This window comes from Cryptomeria japonica, chromosome 5 (assembly GCF_030272615.1).
Source record: "Cryptomeria japonica chromosome 5, Sugi_1.0, whole genome shotgun sequence".
NCBI lineage: Eukaryota > Viridiplantae > Streptophyta > Pinopsida > Cupressales > Cupressaceae > Cryptomeria > Cryptomeria japonica.
Window position 1 is genome coordinate 859,296,430 of NC_081409.1, and position 18,121 is coordinate 859,314,550.

The 18,121-nt window shown below is 35.5% G+C and overlaps 1 protein-coding gene across 2 annotated transcripts in view; it reads right to left on the reverse strand.

Annotated features, from left to right (window-relative positions):
* Nucleotides 1–18,121, reverse strand: part of LOC131033829 (protein CNGC15b) — a 143,227-nt gene that overhangs the window by 61,436 nt on the left and 63,670 nt on the right. For both annotated transcript variants that reach the window (XM_057965120.2, XM_057965119.2), the window contains exons 5-8: nucleotides 11,655–11,867; nucleotides 11,055–11,365; nucleotides 5,172–5,283; nucleotides 4,079–4,315 (exon numbers count right to left, since the gene is read on the reverse strand). In XM_057965120.2, the coding sequence (XP_057821103.2) occupies nucleotides 4,079–4,315; nucleotides 5,172–5,283; nucleotides 11,055–11,365; nucleotides 11,655–11,867 (873 nt within the window). The remainder of the gene's footprint in view (nucleotides 1–4,078; nucleotides 4,316–5,171; nucleotides 5,284–11,054; nucleotides 11,366–11,654; nucleotides 11,868–18,121) is intronic.

Consider the following 18,121-nt stretch of genomic DNA (forward strand, 5'->3'; position numbering starts at 1 on the left):
TCAGCATGTCCACTCCATGAGTGCCTTTCTTATATGTGCTTTGTACCCTACATATATTTGTGTATGGCTTCAGGCCTTACTTGTCTTCTGTGCATACTTTGTGCCTCAGTATGTTGGTATATTACTTTGTATTTTACATGAATGCTCCATCTATGCTCCATGCCTTATGTATATTACTTCATGTTTACATGTGTGCTATACTTTGTGCATATACTTATGCTTTGTCTGATATGCATTTAAGTGAATTCCTTCATGCTTTAAGGGTATTCGCATACCTGATGTATGTTTCTCATAAATGTATATACACTCACATATATACTTCATGGCTTAAGAGAATTTATGTGCATTCATAATTAAAGTAAACTCGTGCTTATGCACTGTATGATTCATGTGTTACATGTATTTCATTTGTATGTTGCATGCCTTAATTGTATTCACTTATATTACACATATGCATCACACCTTCTATATTCATGTGTATACTCCATATTTTATGTAGATGCTTCTTGCCTTATATGCTTTGGATTTACACCTTGTGTGTATTCACATGTATGACTCATGTCTTATGTATTCATGTGTATGCTTGATGTATTGGATCTGTGCATAGAATGTTTACTCTGTATATGTTTTCATATACGTGCCTTGCACCTCCATGTGACGTGTACGCTTCATATTTTATGTGTATTTGCAAATATTGCTACATGCATTACTTATGTCTATGCTTAAAGACTTCCATGTATACTTCAAGCCTTTGCATGTATTTACATGACTTCTTGTGTATTACTTTGTACCCTCCATGTCTTACATACTTTTAATGCCTCATGCTTCAGTCCTCGCATGTATTCATGCATATTAAATGTATTGCATGTATACTTCATGTATGCTTCGTGCCATTATATACCTTGATTTCTATTGGGAGATGACTCAGTGTGAGGAAATTGTCAATTGCTTAAGGACAAGCAATTTCGGGAAGGGCAGACTGTCATGTCCCCTCCTTGATCGTTATATATATTCTGAAATAAGCAATTATTATTAATTAATATAATAATTACCAAAGAATGATTATTTGAAATTTATTCATTTATTAATATTATTTAATTAATATTTATTACTAATAATATTATTGAAATATTCAAATTAAAAAAAATTAATATTAGCTCTTACTTGGCATCAAAATACAATTGGAGGTTCTAAATCAATTATCACAGGTATAAGGGATCAACAGCTCATCACAATCACCTTGAAATAATATTGCCAATGATGTATATATCTTCCGTTACAATGTAAGTACTTGGGCACTGTGGTAAAAAGACTTTGTGGATGTGGACATAAGTGAAAGATTGAAGCCATCCAAGAACCATGGAGAATACGTAGCTGGCAAAGATAAATGGTAGGAGTCATTATAAATAAGACATCGAAATATTAATGTTTGACTGAATCGTAATTAAGAGTCACTAATTAAATTGGAGGATAAGAGGATGTGATACCATAGTTATCTCCTATCAAAGAAGTCGACATAATGAAGAGAATCGACAGCTAATGAAGAGGATCGATATAATGACCATAAGTCTGCATTGCTTATCAGACCGATCTCATAATAAGGTCAGACATTATCAAGCGGAGACATGATATAATAGGCAGATCAATGGCGATAATTACTACTACCCAAGGATATCGATCAGTCATCAATAATAGTTGTTAGCCCTTATGAATAGCAGCGTATAAATATATTGCTACATATCGGTAGATAATATCTAATAAGAGGACATGATTAAGATTAATGCTAACCCATCATTAATCGCAACGGTATGATGAGTCATTAAGAACAGCGATTATGCTAATTGATAGAAAATAACTTAATTAGATATGAAGACAAACTGCTGGGTATGGATGGTGTCCCCATCACATATGAAGAGGTGTCATCCTATGGTTTTGCAAGGTATAAATGGGAGATCAAGCACTGTCCAATAAGGGGGGGAAAATGTATATATCTGCAGCATCGATCAGATCAAATCAGAACTGTTATTAAGTTATAGGCAATAACATCCTTGTTCTGAGTGGTATGCATAGGGGATGTGTTTAGTACGTATGCTTAATATATGAAGCCCATGAAAACCGATAATGTTTTTATGTAGAATTTAATAATAATATTACATAGATTGCAATATGTATACTAGTAATAATTAATTTCATAACAGTGGCAGACCAGATCTGTTATGCGTCAGAATCTGTCTGTCCTTTTACCAGCCACTGAATATATTAATAACTAATGTTTTTAGGCAGTGGTAGTATCAATAATGTATATTACAGGTAATTAGCCAATCTATCAATAACTGAATATATTATTTAATTTATTAATTTATTTATGTGTATATATTCAAATCAGAATTTTATATATATATATATATGGTGTAGTGTTTATAAGGTTATATGCATATATACATATATATACATAATGTCTTAATCAGACAAATAACAATATTAGATTGTAAATTAGAAAGAGCTCATAAGGTAATAAACGGTAAGGAGAATATGTTTTACTACTGTCTGCGTTTAAGAAGTTGGGAACGGAGATGTTTTCATGTAGGGACATTACAATTGGTTTGACACTTGCATTAAGGACTATGGATGTATGATAGATGAACAATTTATTTAATAATAGTTAATGGATTGAGCAGTGGCATATCACTGATTGTATTCTGGTTAAGGTGTAAATGCCTCCTAATATATTTAGTTTGAGTCATAAGTATATAAAAATAGATTAATTATGGTTAAAACATGCCTAAACCTAGTAGGGGACATTACAGCAGGCATGATGAAGAGATGTGACCTCTCCCTCACAGGACATTTGAGGAAGAGAGGGAAGGGAGATCAATTTGGAGAATAATATATTATTCTCAAAGGCAGCAATGAAAAGTGGTGACTCAATTGTTATGGAAGGTGGTGCCTCAATTTTTATGAAAGGTGGTGACTCTTCCCCCAATAAATTATAAAGGAGAGATCATTCCAAGCATTCAAGGATCACTCACTCACTCATCAATCATCTAATCATCAATCACTTAGTCATCAACTCGCCAATACCTCAAATCATCCATTCAAAGGAATCCATTGAATCAATCAATCAATCATACAAATATCATCGAAGGTTTCTGATTTAATATAATCATTAATTATTCCTCTCAGCAGTCTGACCCAACACTCCAGTTGGTATGAATTTCTGTGCATAGTATAAAGTGTTGTAGCTACATATGTTATTAATGCATTCTTATAATTTATGATGCAATGCTTTACGAATTATATATAAACCAGCAAATAGAAATCTGGCAAATTATATTCTGTAGTTGATTTATTGTATGTCAAATATATTTCTGTGCGTGTTCTCAATGTCTAAGAGTATATCTGCATATATTCCGAGTATTTCCAGACATTATAGAGAGAGAGAGGATTGAAAGTAGGGGAACAGTGTTGGGGATACCTTCTAGGCACGCCATCTCATGGTATAAGACTGGGGAGTCCCATGAGGCCAAAGGGGTACAAAGGGTGCTGCCTTTGGGCCTATGAAGGATAGACTTTCTGGGCACACTATTGGGATGGTCCTCATGCGCTCTATCATGGTGAATGAATGTGTTAATCATGAGACATAGGATAGGGGTGACAAGGTTAAAGAAAATGGTGATAGGATACCTCACTAGGTATTCCACCTCATATGGTATGGGACACATGAAGCCAAGGGGGAATGAGATCCGCCCTTGGACCTAGGGTAGAGGGTCTCTAGGGCACCCTATCAAGCATAATTTAATCTTGTAATTAGGACTATGTCTTACATATTATGATTGGTTTTTCCTACTTAATCGATCTATTTAATGAAATATGATTATTGTATATTTTCTAACTTACTTGCAGGGTTTCAGTCAAAATAACAGGTATCTCTAACCCCTCTCCCACTTCAATTAGGGCAGAAATTGGGTATCTCTAATTTGGGGACATTACATCATCTTATTAATTGCATACACATAATTTGAACAATTGAAAGAATAAAATTAGATGGCTCAAAAATAATCCAGCTTTCAGAACATACCCGCCGTACAAGGTTCAAACACAAGTGACGCTGTATATCGCGACGAAGGTCTGTGGGTAAGCCCCGCAAAAGTGTCTCTTCATCAACCCCTCGAGTAGCAACCCATTTGTACTGAACATAGCGACGAACACGTTCACGGAGATCTTGAGGTAGTTGACGGTGTCTCATCCATTCCTCTGTATCCCTTCTTTTGACTCTCCACTCTTCAAGCCTAACTGTTAGAGACTGTAAGTAGGTCTGTAGGAGAGAACATATTGAGGTATTTAGATAACATAAGTCAACTAGCTGTATCATAATAAAAAGCACACTTCCATTTCAAGATAAAAACCTTAAACTTCTAAAAAAGAGAAGATGATATTGCAGGCTTTGAAGCAACTTGTAAAAGAAAACAAATTAGACAGCAGCAATGATCCTATGATCATTATGGTTCCTGCTTTAGAGAAAATTGTATTGTATGTAGGGCAAAGAAAGGAAGACCATGCCTATCCTATATCTATGAATTTTTCGCATTTCCTTCCATTTTAATAAACCTGCTTGCATTTGAATGCTTCTAAATCTATATGTCAGCTAGAACTTCAATTATATGATCTAGCTGTACAGCCACATTTCTCGGCATACTATTAAGACAGGAAAAGCTCTCTTTGAAATATTCTCAATTCAGTTTTTGTCAAAGAGAAAATAAACTCCCTTCCTAACAACAAAAATCATTATATTGAAAATCATCAATGCCTGGCCTTAGAAAAAATTATAATTTTGGTACAGAGACAAAGTGCCTCACATGTGTATCCTCAATCCAATTAAGCTATTGCCCTTCTGTCACTTCAGAAATATTTCATATTCCCAAAGTTGTGGTTGGGTCGAACTCAGTAGAAAATTAAATGTTCAACATAATTTTATGGAAAAAGTTTAGCATCTATCACAAGCATAGCTAAGCATGGTTTAAAGAGCTGACGGTGATCGTGAATAAGTTGATTGCATATATAGAAAAATTCTTCCTTGAGAATCTTATTTGCTGAGAACCTCTTTATCTGTTCAAACATGTAAGCTTGCATATATCTAAGCCTTATATCAAAGATGGTGAAAGACGTTTTACCTGCATATTTCCGATCAGATGTGCAAATAATACCAAACCAACAATGCAAATAACAATTGCAAATGAGTTCTCCCAGATATAAGTGCTGGTTACAAGATTTTGCCCCACTGAACTGCAAGCACACAGCACACACAGTTACATCCTATATCCTATTTTATAACACAATGAATGTGAGCTTTCAAAGTGACATGTATGACATCAGTGCAGAATTTCTTCTTCAATGTGTCATTCTCCATTATTTCAGCCAGAGTTTGCCCATTTGAAAAAATAAATGCAGAGCAAATCAGAAGGCCTAAAAGCTGATTTTCAATTGTAATTAGTATAACGCTGAAACCCAGAACAGGTTATGGGGTGAAAGTATTTACCACTGATTTTACACTACCAGATTGAAGCAGTATAATCAATAAAAATAGTTACAATGAACACAATAAATACCAGAAAAGCAGTTATTTTCATATAGGTAGTATCTTTACAACTGTTTCAGTACAGAGAGACCCAAAAAGAAAGTACTGCACTTAGATGTGTTGCTGCACTTTCAACCCCATGAACCAGAGAAATGTTCAAAATCAACATTTGTAAGCAAATCATTAGACGGAAACAAGGAGTCCTAATATGGACACAAAGAGTCAACCAGAAGGTGAAGTGACAAGAAACAAAATATTGGAAAAACAATCTTTAGATTGGTTTTGCAGTAAAGAAAAAAGGAAGAAGCTCCTGAAAAACTCAAAGGGGGAAACATCAAAGAGAGAGCTCTTGGAGAAGAAAAAGAAAAGAGAGAAAGGGGACACATAGGGCTCTTGTACAGGAAGAGTCGAGGGCTTTTGAAAAGGAAAAGTGTAGGGAACTCTTGAAACTTTGAAAGAGGAAAAAAAAAGAGGGGGGTATAAACAATGACTACCAAAATCTGTTAATAGATGCCTGTAGGAGTTTTCAGAGCTGCAAATAGTATGGTCTGTAGCTGCCTGTAATGTTTCCATAGCTGCCTGCAGCGACCTATAGTGTTTTGCTAAGTTACCGGTTTCTTTGCCTAGACCCCCCGGGTCCGGGGCCAGTTCCCCCTGGGTCCTAGTCCTAGATCAGTTCTCCCTGGGTCCGACCAGGGTCCTGCAAATGCCGTGTGGGTTCTCCCCTGCCGATCCCAGAAGAACCCGGGAAGAATTTTGGAGGCTTTCGCAGAAACCAGGAAGAATTTGATGCAAAAGTGAAAAATTGTGACTTTTTTAAATCGCTTTTTAATGCCAAAAAAGCATATTCGACTACCCAACCCTAATTTGATGACTTAAAACACTAAAAAGGTAAAAGCTACTTCATTTTTGCACGATAGAATGAAAACATAACTACTTTGCTCCATTGCTGAACTTCATTTTTTGCTTGCCATTCCTCAAGGAGAGTTGAAGATTGATTGTTGCTTGTTCCTAGCTGGTTCCTCTAATCTACCATGGCATATGGAGGATGATGATGATGATGATATTTTTGATGACCCATATGATATTTGATCAGTGATGGCTGATTGTTGTAGCTTGACATTATTATTTTTGAATTAAAACATTAATATGGTGGTATATTTACTATTTTGCTATGTTATTTGACTATTAGCATAGTGGTGTATTCTGAAATTAACTACTGCTGCATATATATATATATTTTTTATTTTTACATGTTTTTGTACTAACGAACCCAAAACCCCAAAAAAAATTTGCCGAACCTGCGAACCTGAGTCTCAAACCCGAACCCAAGCCCGAACCGGGACCAGCAAGTTAGGTGTTTCGTTTCACAGTAATAAATTACCCGTGTCGTTACTTGAGCAACAACAATGTATGCATGTAGCATGTTCAATAAAAATCTATGAATTTATTTAATGAATACTACGTTGAATTTGGGTCCACTACAGGATGTGGTACAGGGTTACAAGGATGGGTTGTCAATTGTCAGTAATTTGACCTCATACCCTTGTCTGCATCAAGATTACCCCTTGAGTGGCATGGAAGACTTAACAATTATTTTATAATAGTTCCAGTAAATAAAAAACTTATCCAACATGAACACGACATTCCAGTTAGTAACCAACCTTTCATATTCATGCAGGTGCTATATTTTCACTATGACTTCTCTAGTGCTTCAAGCATCTATTAAATATAAGCCCTCAAAATTAATTTTCATAGTCATATCTGCAGATTCCTATTGCTCATATGTAGTTTACTAATTTCTCTTTTCTATTAATATAATTTCAATTTTTCATATCAGAAAAGCATAATAGCATTGGACACTGATCTAGGCTAGTGATTTATTATACGAGCATGTATCACATACAATAACACACAAACTATGGAACGACAATTATGGTTGTATATTTCAAATAATGATCATTATGGTTGTGTATTTCGAATGATGATCATTATGGTTGTATATTTCGAATAATGATCATTTCCTGTTCTATTGAGTTATTATGTAAGTAGGCATCATCTAAATGATATGGTTTTGTATCTACACATCATAAGTGCCCTGTAATTAAAAACACATACCAGAAAGGCAGGATATATTTGGCCAAAGTCTTGTGAGGTTTAAGTTATCTAGGACACGGTCATATTCTTTTAACCTCTGTTACAAGGTTGGCCAAGAACCCTGGATAATCCCAAACCAGTCTAGGTTCAGGCTGGGTTGATGTCAAACCTCCTTAGGGAACCCATACACAACATTTGATTGTTTTCTTGTATAGGATAGTCTAAGAACAAAAAGGCCCAAAACATGATAATATATATTATACATTTAGATATTCACAGAACCTAACTAATCATACTTACACCATACAGACAGATAACCTAAGCTATCAAAACAATCAGCAAAGTCCTAGCACATTCCTAGAACCTATTTCCCTTAGTAGGTGACCTAAGAGCTTGTAGCCCTTCTCAGAGACCTTTTCAACTGTAACTTTCTTCATACACCTGATAATGGAGATCTGAGACCTGATTCGGATACCCATTTGGCCCTTATTAAACATATCTGAAAATTAGATGGTGTTGTTTTGTACATAATGGGTCAAAACTTGCTGTTTACAATCAAATTTAGGCTTGTTTAGCAGACAGTTTTGTAAAAGCAGAGACTAAATGGACTGATCAGGCCCTAAGATTGATAGGGAAGGTGTAAATGGACATTTCTAACATGTCTAAACAATCATCTTGCATTGATCACTCACAAACACAAGAAATTCAAAAAAATACAGTCATACTACCATGTAGAAGCTTGCAAACCAAGGGTTTGATGAACAAGACACCTACACGTGTGGACTAGGTACGAAACTTGGCACACTTTACTGTAGACTAATAACAATTAACAATCCAACATTTGGAGAATTTTGGCAGTTGGAAATTTAAAGTAAGCCCTTGCCCTAGTTTGAGGCCAAAATAACATAATTAGGCCTAAAAATCACAAAACTGGGTGTCAAGACCTCAAATAAATCTTGTTAGCCTTATTTTGTCCTTGTTGAAGTGTCTACACCTTCACAGAGGTGAAGGGTTTTCTCTAGATTGCTTCTGTTAAAATCAAGCTTGCTGTCCTGTCAATGAAAACATGACAGTTTTGTGGAAACATGAAAAAAACTCAATAAAATCATTTCAAACTTCACACAATTGAAATATTCTTGTCATACAACATCTGTACCTACATAATTCTCATGCATTCATAAAGAAAAGGTTGTTCTCCTATGTTTAGATCATCAAAATCCTCTCCTAAAGTCACTCAACTAATCCTAAAGAAGCTCAATAGCATGTTAGGAAGGGAAAATCAGTTAACTATTACTGTAGCACACATATCTGACTCCCTTTCCACCTCATTTACATGATGACAAGGCTTTATGGCCTTATTTAGTTTATAACTACTCAAACTTGACTTTTAAAACTTATTTACAAGGCCTTATTTACCTACTCCATGACATTTAAACAAATTTTGAAATTTGAACTACAAACAAATGGAGGGAAACAAACTTGGAACATACCTAGGAACCTAGACCTTATGAAAATATTATTATTTATCTCCTAGCTAGCAAGGATGCTCCTGCATCATGGGTTCTAATCCCTGTCTAGGTCTGGCCTGTCCATTTTGCCCAGGTGTTCAGAACATACTCGGGCTGACTAAGCAAGCCCAGACTGCACCCTAGGCGGACCCATCAGAAGCTGAAAGGGTCCAAAAAGCAAGTGCATTTTTTTAATGTTTTAAAAATATCTGAAAGTTGATTTTTTGAAGCATTTGGAACTTGTTTTATTGCAATAAAAAAATGATAAATGGCATGCTATGAAAGTCCCTATGACCACGAAGGCCATCATTTGGGCTTAGTGGCACTGCCATTCAACACTACCAACCCTAGACTCCCACTCTAGTTCATAAAAGATAAATTGTTTTGCATTCCGCCAGATGGAAAAGCAGCATTTTTATCCCTTTGTATTGCTCGAAATTACAAAATCGCTGTTTTTTCCACTTTTCTGAATTTTTAGCAGATTTTAGTTTCCTGAGGTTTTTCCAATTAAATCTTGAGAGCTTGAATTTATTTATAATTTTGGTTTTCTGATTCCACGTAATAACACAACATAAACCAGTTTAATTTATCTTGGCATTTATGATTTGGCAATCAGCATTGAATCATCAATTATCAGCCATGTTCTCAAGAGTCAAGACTGTATTTAATATTATACATTTTGAACAAATTATGGTTATTTTTATGTTTATATATGTGTGTGTGTGTGTGTGTGTGTATGTGTGTGTGTGTTGTACAGCTGGACCCAGCCATACTGAACATGGGGAGGAAAAGACGTTGGGGAACTGCCAAATCTGAACTTGAATCGGCAAAAGAACTTTTAAAATGTAAAAGTTCTTGCATTTAAAACCAATCATATTACTCTTCACTTACCCCCTTTGGCTGCAGTAAGCTATTCCATAGTTTTTATAACTTGCCAGGTACTCGTGAGACTATTTCACAGTTGAGCAATTCACCCATTTACTTGTGAGTTCTTTTGGCAAGTTTTACAAAGAAACGTGTGGTGAATACCTGGCAAGTCAGCAGGAGCAACTCATGTACAAATTCTTTGTTGAAATTTGCTGAGTTTTAATCAATTTTTTTGTCAAGTTTTAAATTAAGTGTTTTATTAATTTGCTGAGTTAAGCTGACTTTTTTCCAAGTCACCGAATCTGATTCAAAATTGTGTCTAGCAAGTTTTTCCGACTCATGAGTCTTCATCCTATGGGCAATTCCAAGTCCAGTAACATACTTTGTATTTTGCGAAATGGAAAAAAAATTTAAAAAGTAAAAATTTTAGGAGTGAGGTGTCATGCACACGTACAGTGTCATGTTGAGTATGTCAAGAGTCAACAAACATGTAATGTCAGGAAATGCAAGAGTTTCTTGTACAGATAAATCCTAGTCCTTCATGCTGTTATGAAAGGATTCTGTGATCAAATGCCACTAGGTGAAATCTCCCAATATGAAAGCCATTTTGAGTAGTCTAGAATCCAGATAACCAACCTGAATTGCCATATAGCATTATAGAAAGGGGTAAGCTAAACTACAAAAAAAAGATGAAACTGGATGCTTTTTTTAAGGGCATTTCTTTAAGGGGTGTTAATTGATTGAATTGGCACCAAATTTTCAATACATGCTGATGAAAGTGGTATCTTTGGACTTTGGGTAGATACCTTTCTTGTTTCTGCCAGTTGCTTTGCCTGCACAGTGTTAGACATTAAATAATTCTACTGCAATGTACGCAACACAACATGATGGAAAACACTCTACAAATTGGCGAATTTGGACTCTTCTGTAATATTATCCCAAATACCTTTTCTTAAATGTCAGAATCTTATACAGTTTGGTATCCCAAAAAATATTTAACAGTTTACCTCAGATTTCTCAATCCCCACCAGAAGCAGAAGAAATACTTCTCAAGGAATTTTGAGGAGACAATCCCAGATTGCCAAGCACCCCCATAAATACCAAAATTAAAAGTGATGGTTGAATTATTTGCATCGCAATTATTTATTACTTGTGTAGTGTTCATCCACTGTTGACGAGCAGAACTCAAACCATCACTCAAACTGTCACAATCTAAAAAGTCAAGCTGGCAATTTGATATACTATCACTTTTACACTCGCTCCGCCAACATGTGTTTTGGCGTTCAACAGCCAACAGATACCAAGAAGCACCTAAAACCTGTGTGTCAATAAAGCAGAAGTAACCACTTAACAATCCTCTTATAACATATAATGTATTATCCAACTTTTTATCCGGGTTACATTATAAAAGATTTTAAACAAAAAGAGATATAAAATAACCTTCTTTCCAGATTACATGGAGAAAACAAGCAAAGAAATATGATCTTAAGAATTACAACCCATGTGTGCACTTGGAAAACTTACTATCATGTATGAAGTATCACATTATTTTTATCGGACAAAAGAAAATCCCACAACAGTGATATCCCAAGCATGAAAGAACTTACATGGCTAGCTAGCATGTAAAGCAATAAGTTGTATGCAGCTCCAGCCCAAGCGGTCTTGGTAACAACTCCAGTAGTTCTAACAATTTCGGATGTTAAAGGAAAGATTAAAAACAACCTGGGAAAATACTGGAACAGGACAATCATAGCCAGGACATTCTTGGTGTGATCAGCACTTGACCTTCTTAGAGCAGGTATTACACTCCAGATGACAAGCTGCAAAAACCTTTCAAGGAGTAAGCACCAGTTTAAATTATCCAAAATGAAACATTGAAAAGAATAAAGGACTCTCTCTCTCTCTCTCTCTCTCTCTCTCTCTCTCTCTCTCTCTCTCTCTAATGTTATTTGGGTTGTTTCACAGTCATGCTAAAAAAACTAAAGGTATTTTTTTCGATTCATCTAGGGCAAAAAGGCTAACATGCTCATCAACTCAAGACAAAATATAGTTTTAATCTTTTTGACAGAAAAGAAACCTACAATTACACACTTTCATTGTTCAACTAAAAGTAGAGACTGAATAGTGCAAGTACACATACAGATTGACTAAGTTTAAACATAACGATACAAATGCTTTGGTAAATAAAATTAAGGGATCCATATAAAGTGACAATATCCAACTTCAAGCAATCTGCAATATAAATCTTACAAACTCACTAAAAGTAATTTAATCTACCTAAACACACATAAGAAAAACATCTCCAAAGCAATTTAGAAGTGAGATAGGTATTACTAAATCATAATAAATAAATAGCAAATTTTGGATTAACAATACTCTGTGAACAATTTCAACAAGAAGTGTGTTTTGAAATCACCACTAGGAATCTAAGTGCAAATAGCACTTATTTATGACATTTATAAAATTAATGAATGAGAAGCAAATCAAAAAGCTCAGTACAACTTCTACCCTAAGTACAGACTACATGCATGCAGTCCAAGCTTTATTGCAAAACTGTATCCACTAATTCTAAAACTAAACCCAAGAAATCTCTAGTTAGAGTACTGATAAAGATTACTACAACTAACACTAGAACTCACATCTCTTGCATGATAAGAGATCTAAATAGACATCTCAAAATAGAGAATCACCAAAAAGCACATAGGGCTTAAATAGAGATAGCTAAAAATAGTGCAACCTACAACTAGCGCTAGCTTAAAAATGGATTTTCAAAATATGCCCATCCTTGAAAACAGTGGCAATTAAAAACAGCACTAACTATAAATAACTCAAGGTAAAAATAGCAAATCTAGACAAGTAGTCTAAATGGTGATTCTAAAAAAGCTTATGTTCTAATCAGATTAAAATCCTCTAAAGATAACTATAACTCTAAAAAAAACTTTAATGTTTAAATTTGAAAAACCATTGTTCAATGAACCTTAGCAACTCCTAGTAGGCCCATATTAGGTGTGCACACCTTTAATGCAATTGTAATTTTCAAAACTTCAAACTGATTCTTCCTTATGAGGGGTGCACTTAACAACCAAAAAACTACTTTGAAACATAGAATTCATTTCCTTCATATAGGTGCACACCTATACATGCAAAGTTTAACTTGAAAATGTAAAAACCATTATGCTTTGTCAAGTGCACACTTGACAATATAAATCTAGACTTCTGTTTTTTAACTATTTTTCACTCAGGTGTCAAATTCTTTGTAGGAGACCACCCTAGTTGGCAACCAATTTTTTGCACTTTCCCTTTCACTTTCAATTAATTAGTATTTAAGCATAATTTCAAACAGTTTTCTTGCATTAAGAACTATGATGTTTCTGCTGTAATTTCATTTTTCAGTTTGGTAATATGTTTGAAACTCACATTTATGAAGCATATGATATGTGTGAAAATAAACTTATATGCTCAGAAAAGTAGAACATTTATTGACTGACTAATACAAATAATCATTTGTACCCAACTGAAAAATCAATACCCTTTACTACTTAATAACATATTAAAGATTACAAGGGCAATGAAATAACAAGCTGACCTTTCATTAGCAAGCACCAATCTAAAAGGGAGATGCCAACGTTCAGCAATATAAACAGCAAAAGGAAAATGTCACTGAATCACAATGTTTGCTTAGAAGACTCAATTCGAATATAAGTCTGCAAACTGTATTGGAACACTCAGAAATTCCAAACAGCACTTGAAAAGAACATGGGAGACTTTTAAGTAAGATTGGTTGCCACAAACTCTCCAATCTTCAACTCATCCATTGAAAGTGTCCACAAGCAGCACCAAATCCCCCTCAAACTGTCCTCTTCTCAATGTGCTAGAGTTTGAGGGAATGAACAGCAGCAAGATCTTCAGTTAAGGGCCACAAGCTGTCCCGCTAAACTCACGCCTATAAAGAGAAGAATCCCACAATGCTACAGCAGAAGCTTCTAACTCGAAACTACCTCCAATCTCCCATAAACATTCCACCATTAATTAAAATAGAGAGCCACATGGTGCATGCCCATGCACTGATAAAGAGATACATAAATCTGCAAGTAGAATATTAAGAACTCCAAACCTAGAGTTACCACTCCACATGCCTAAGGCAAAATGCTCATTGAAAATAAATCACCGATGGCTCACCATTAGAATCCCCCAAGCGCACAATATAATTATCAAAACCTTACGCCCAAGATAAAAAACATAATGAACTGCTCATACCAAGAAGAATAGAGAGGTCCAAATACAAGCAACTTGCCAAACCTTAATCATAGAAATTTGTCTTGAAAGAATTCTTCACCATTTACAAAAATTCAATCATTAATCTCCAATGCAAAATCTGAGTGACTCCACCAAATATTAGCTAGGGTAGATCTTTCACCACCAGAGCCAATCTTCTCCAAAAGGGTTTTCATCCTCAAAAAGGCTGAGATGAACCAAGTCCAATCTCTAGAACCACAAGGGTTTTCAGACAAGAGATAATAAACTTCAACATTGAGAAGATGAGCTCCAAAATACCTTTTTATAAACTCCAAGCTCAACGCCCTAATTAGGGTTGTGCAATCTTTTAAATTTAACTTTATCAACTCCTTATGTCTCCCTATGTTGGTGCCTACTTCTAAAAAGCACTTAATTAAATAATTTAAAACCTTATAACTATAAATAGCAATTTTCTTCGAGAACCCAAGAGAACCCAAAAATATTAGCACCAAGCAAGCACTTACTATAAATAGCAACTATCAACGAAACCCGCTAAAACTGAGAACTGAGATCACCAAGAATATAGGAACACTCCTTGCAAAATTGGAAACCTCCAGGAAACCCTAAAAATTGGCCAACCCTAGCAAAATAGGAAGGCATAAAAATGGAGACATTACATTCTTTTCAAACTTATTGACCTCTTTTCCTTTGCAAAGGTACACCCATGTTAATGCAAATTTGAACTCAATCTTTGTTGATAATAAAACAGACTGAAAGCAACAAACAGAAAATGACACAATGAACACAAAGAACACAGCAGTACCCTGGGAAAACCTCCCTCTTGGAGGTGAAAAATCAGCATGCAACATTACACAATTACTTCAACACTTGAAGTAGTATATAACTCAGAGCATCATCATAATGAATCTGAACTAGGGCATAATCAGAATCATGACAACTTATCTGCTATCACTCAGAATACAAATCAATGTATATCTGATTGGGCGCTGACCCTGAGAGATAGTTTGCTGATCAGAAATGCAGTTCGCCACCTGGGAAGAGAAATCGCAGCCTCAAGAAAAAGTTCGCAGTCCTTAGGTTTGCTTTCGCCTGATGTAGACCATTTGCTTGATCTGAAGATGTCTTGCAGCCCTTAGAACAAGTTCGCTGGCCTTGTAGGTGAATTCGTTAGCCCTAGATAATGTCTAGGATGAATTCGCTGCACAAGAGAACTGATATGCTAGAGTAATTCCCTGACCATAAGCAGAGGTAATTTGCTGAAGTCTATATTTGATGCTTGCAATGACTTGTATATATGTGTGTCCAGTTCGCCCATACACCTTAGGTCGGCCTTAACATGAGTTTATTCTTGTCGCTAAAACATAGGGTCAGACCCATAACAATTCACAAGTTACATGGGATAGGGTCTGCCCTATTTCATTCACAAGTTACAAGTTTTATTGCCCATTATGGGGCCAGCATAAATTACAAGTTACATCGCCCAATTAGGGCCAGAACTGAATAAGAGTTATACATTAAACTTTGCAAGATATTGTGGCTAAGGCCGACAGGCCAATTAGCCACCCAAAAGTGCTCGGTCGGCCCAAGAAGGAATCCAACCTAGCTATAACATCAACAATCTTGAAAACACCGTTTCCTTCACAATGGCGCACCCTTCATAAGTGATTTTAGATTCATAAATAAAACATGTTTCTCCTTTATATAAGTGTGCCCCTTTGCATGCAACTTGGTCTTTGAAAAGTCAATTTTTTTCCTTTCACAAACACATTTGAAAGCTCTATTGATGATCTACAAAGATAGAAACAAGAAACAATAAAGACAACACACAAAATGTGACTTGTGCTTTCAAAAGAGATAAGGGTTAAAGCTTTGAAACTTGACATGTCACAAAAATTTCATATGGGTACAGCACTTGGCAAAGGCTTAATGAAATCAATAGTGTATCAATTTCACATTATCAAGTCTCGGAATATGTTAGATTCCACTCTTAGTTAATCTTCTTGATCATACGTGTTTGTGGTTCTGGACAATATACTGAACGTAACTATTTTTTAATATAAATACAGTGCCATACTCTTATAACTATCCATGCCTATTTTTTCTAATTTTGTTGTATATACTCTTTTTGGGGGGATTGTTGTTAATTACTTTGGTCCTTGACCACCAAAGTTTGTCAAATATAATGAAGTTGGAGATGATGTTATCCTAAGTGTTAGCTAGCAAAGATTTAAGCATCCCATATTAGTTAAAAAGCAAAAATCCAAGTGACAACAGAACTAAGATTCCTCTAGAACATTGCAACAGAAAGAGGATGCTCAAGGAACCTAGGTTATACCCAAATCTGTCTAGAACAATATGATGTGAAAAGAACACATTGACCAATTGATGATTAATTTTCCCACTCTTGCCATACCACTATTTGTTGACATAAAATTAGCACAAGGAACAAGCATGTGAAACACAAAGTGTAATGATCCAGTTGAAGTAGAAGAACAAACTTCATCAAGAAGAACAAGATCTACTAAAGGATAGAACCTCTATGTAGTTAAGACCATGCTCAAGAAAGCAATCAGGAAGTCATGACCAAGAGTTCAAAGCACACAAGAAGAAACCAATGACTCTTGTGAGTGCAGGCAGTCAGAAGATCCACACAATTGGCTACTTTGAGAACCTTGAAAAATAGGTTTCTAATAGTTAGGGACAGAAGCCACTAGTTGGGCACGTATGTTAATAAGTTTGATCTCTTATTAAAAGCCATGTCAGCCAACCAAATTTCTATCGTAAGTATAATAATATGTGCTCAAGTTAAATTTCTCATTTTGGGCATCTAAATTGTGTAGGTTATTTATTAAGGCATTTTCAAAAGGAAGTTTTAAATACAAATAAAATGTGATTGGTCCATAAGTTTCAATCGATGCTTGTAGGATGCAGGTGAAATCCCTTGTCAGTGCTCTCTCTCCTTCGAACAACTCCTCCAGCTCTTCCTTGAGTTTACTACTTGTCCCCTTGTTCACTGGTTGTCCCATTATCATCGTGCCATGTAGTACGCTCCCATCATTCTAGGTTTAATTCGGCAACGGCGCCAGATGTTTGCCCTCTAGGCGAACAGTTTAAGACATACAGACAGAATACTTAACAAGAAACAGTAATGCCATAGATACCAGACAATAATATTAAGCCAACAAAAAAGATGCCATTTTAATTCATAATTGTGATACTGACAAGTTACATTACATGGTATATAAAGGTACCGAGGGGGTGCGAGGGACAACCGTCGCACCCGTAACTACCAACCCTTGGTTACATTACTAACAAAGTACTTCCTAATTAATTACTTTTTATTCCCATATGTACAATATTACCACCAACAAAGTTGTCTCACCACCTCAAGAAATATCATTCTATCTGTAGGATACCTAGGAAGCCTATAAGGTTCAGATTGAAATCCATGAATCTTTTGGTATGTGAAAGTGGGAAACTGTATGTACCATGATCCATACTGCTCAATCAACTCTGTTGCCTCCTTGGACAACCTCTTGTGAATTCCACCCTACAACATCCGTGTGATGTACATAGTGAATGCATCATTTGGTCTCTTATAATCTTCAATTTGATACATGTTCAACTGTGGATAGCATTCATAACTTCTGTACTGCCCTTGTCCATTCTCGACTTCACCTTTGCATATCAATCATTTGTAAGTAACAAATCGTGCAAGTAAATACATGAGAAAGGAAGTCATGGCAAATGATTTGGATCTCTCCACATTCCTCAACTAAAAATCCAAATTGTCACTTATGATTTTTGACCAATTGAT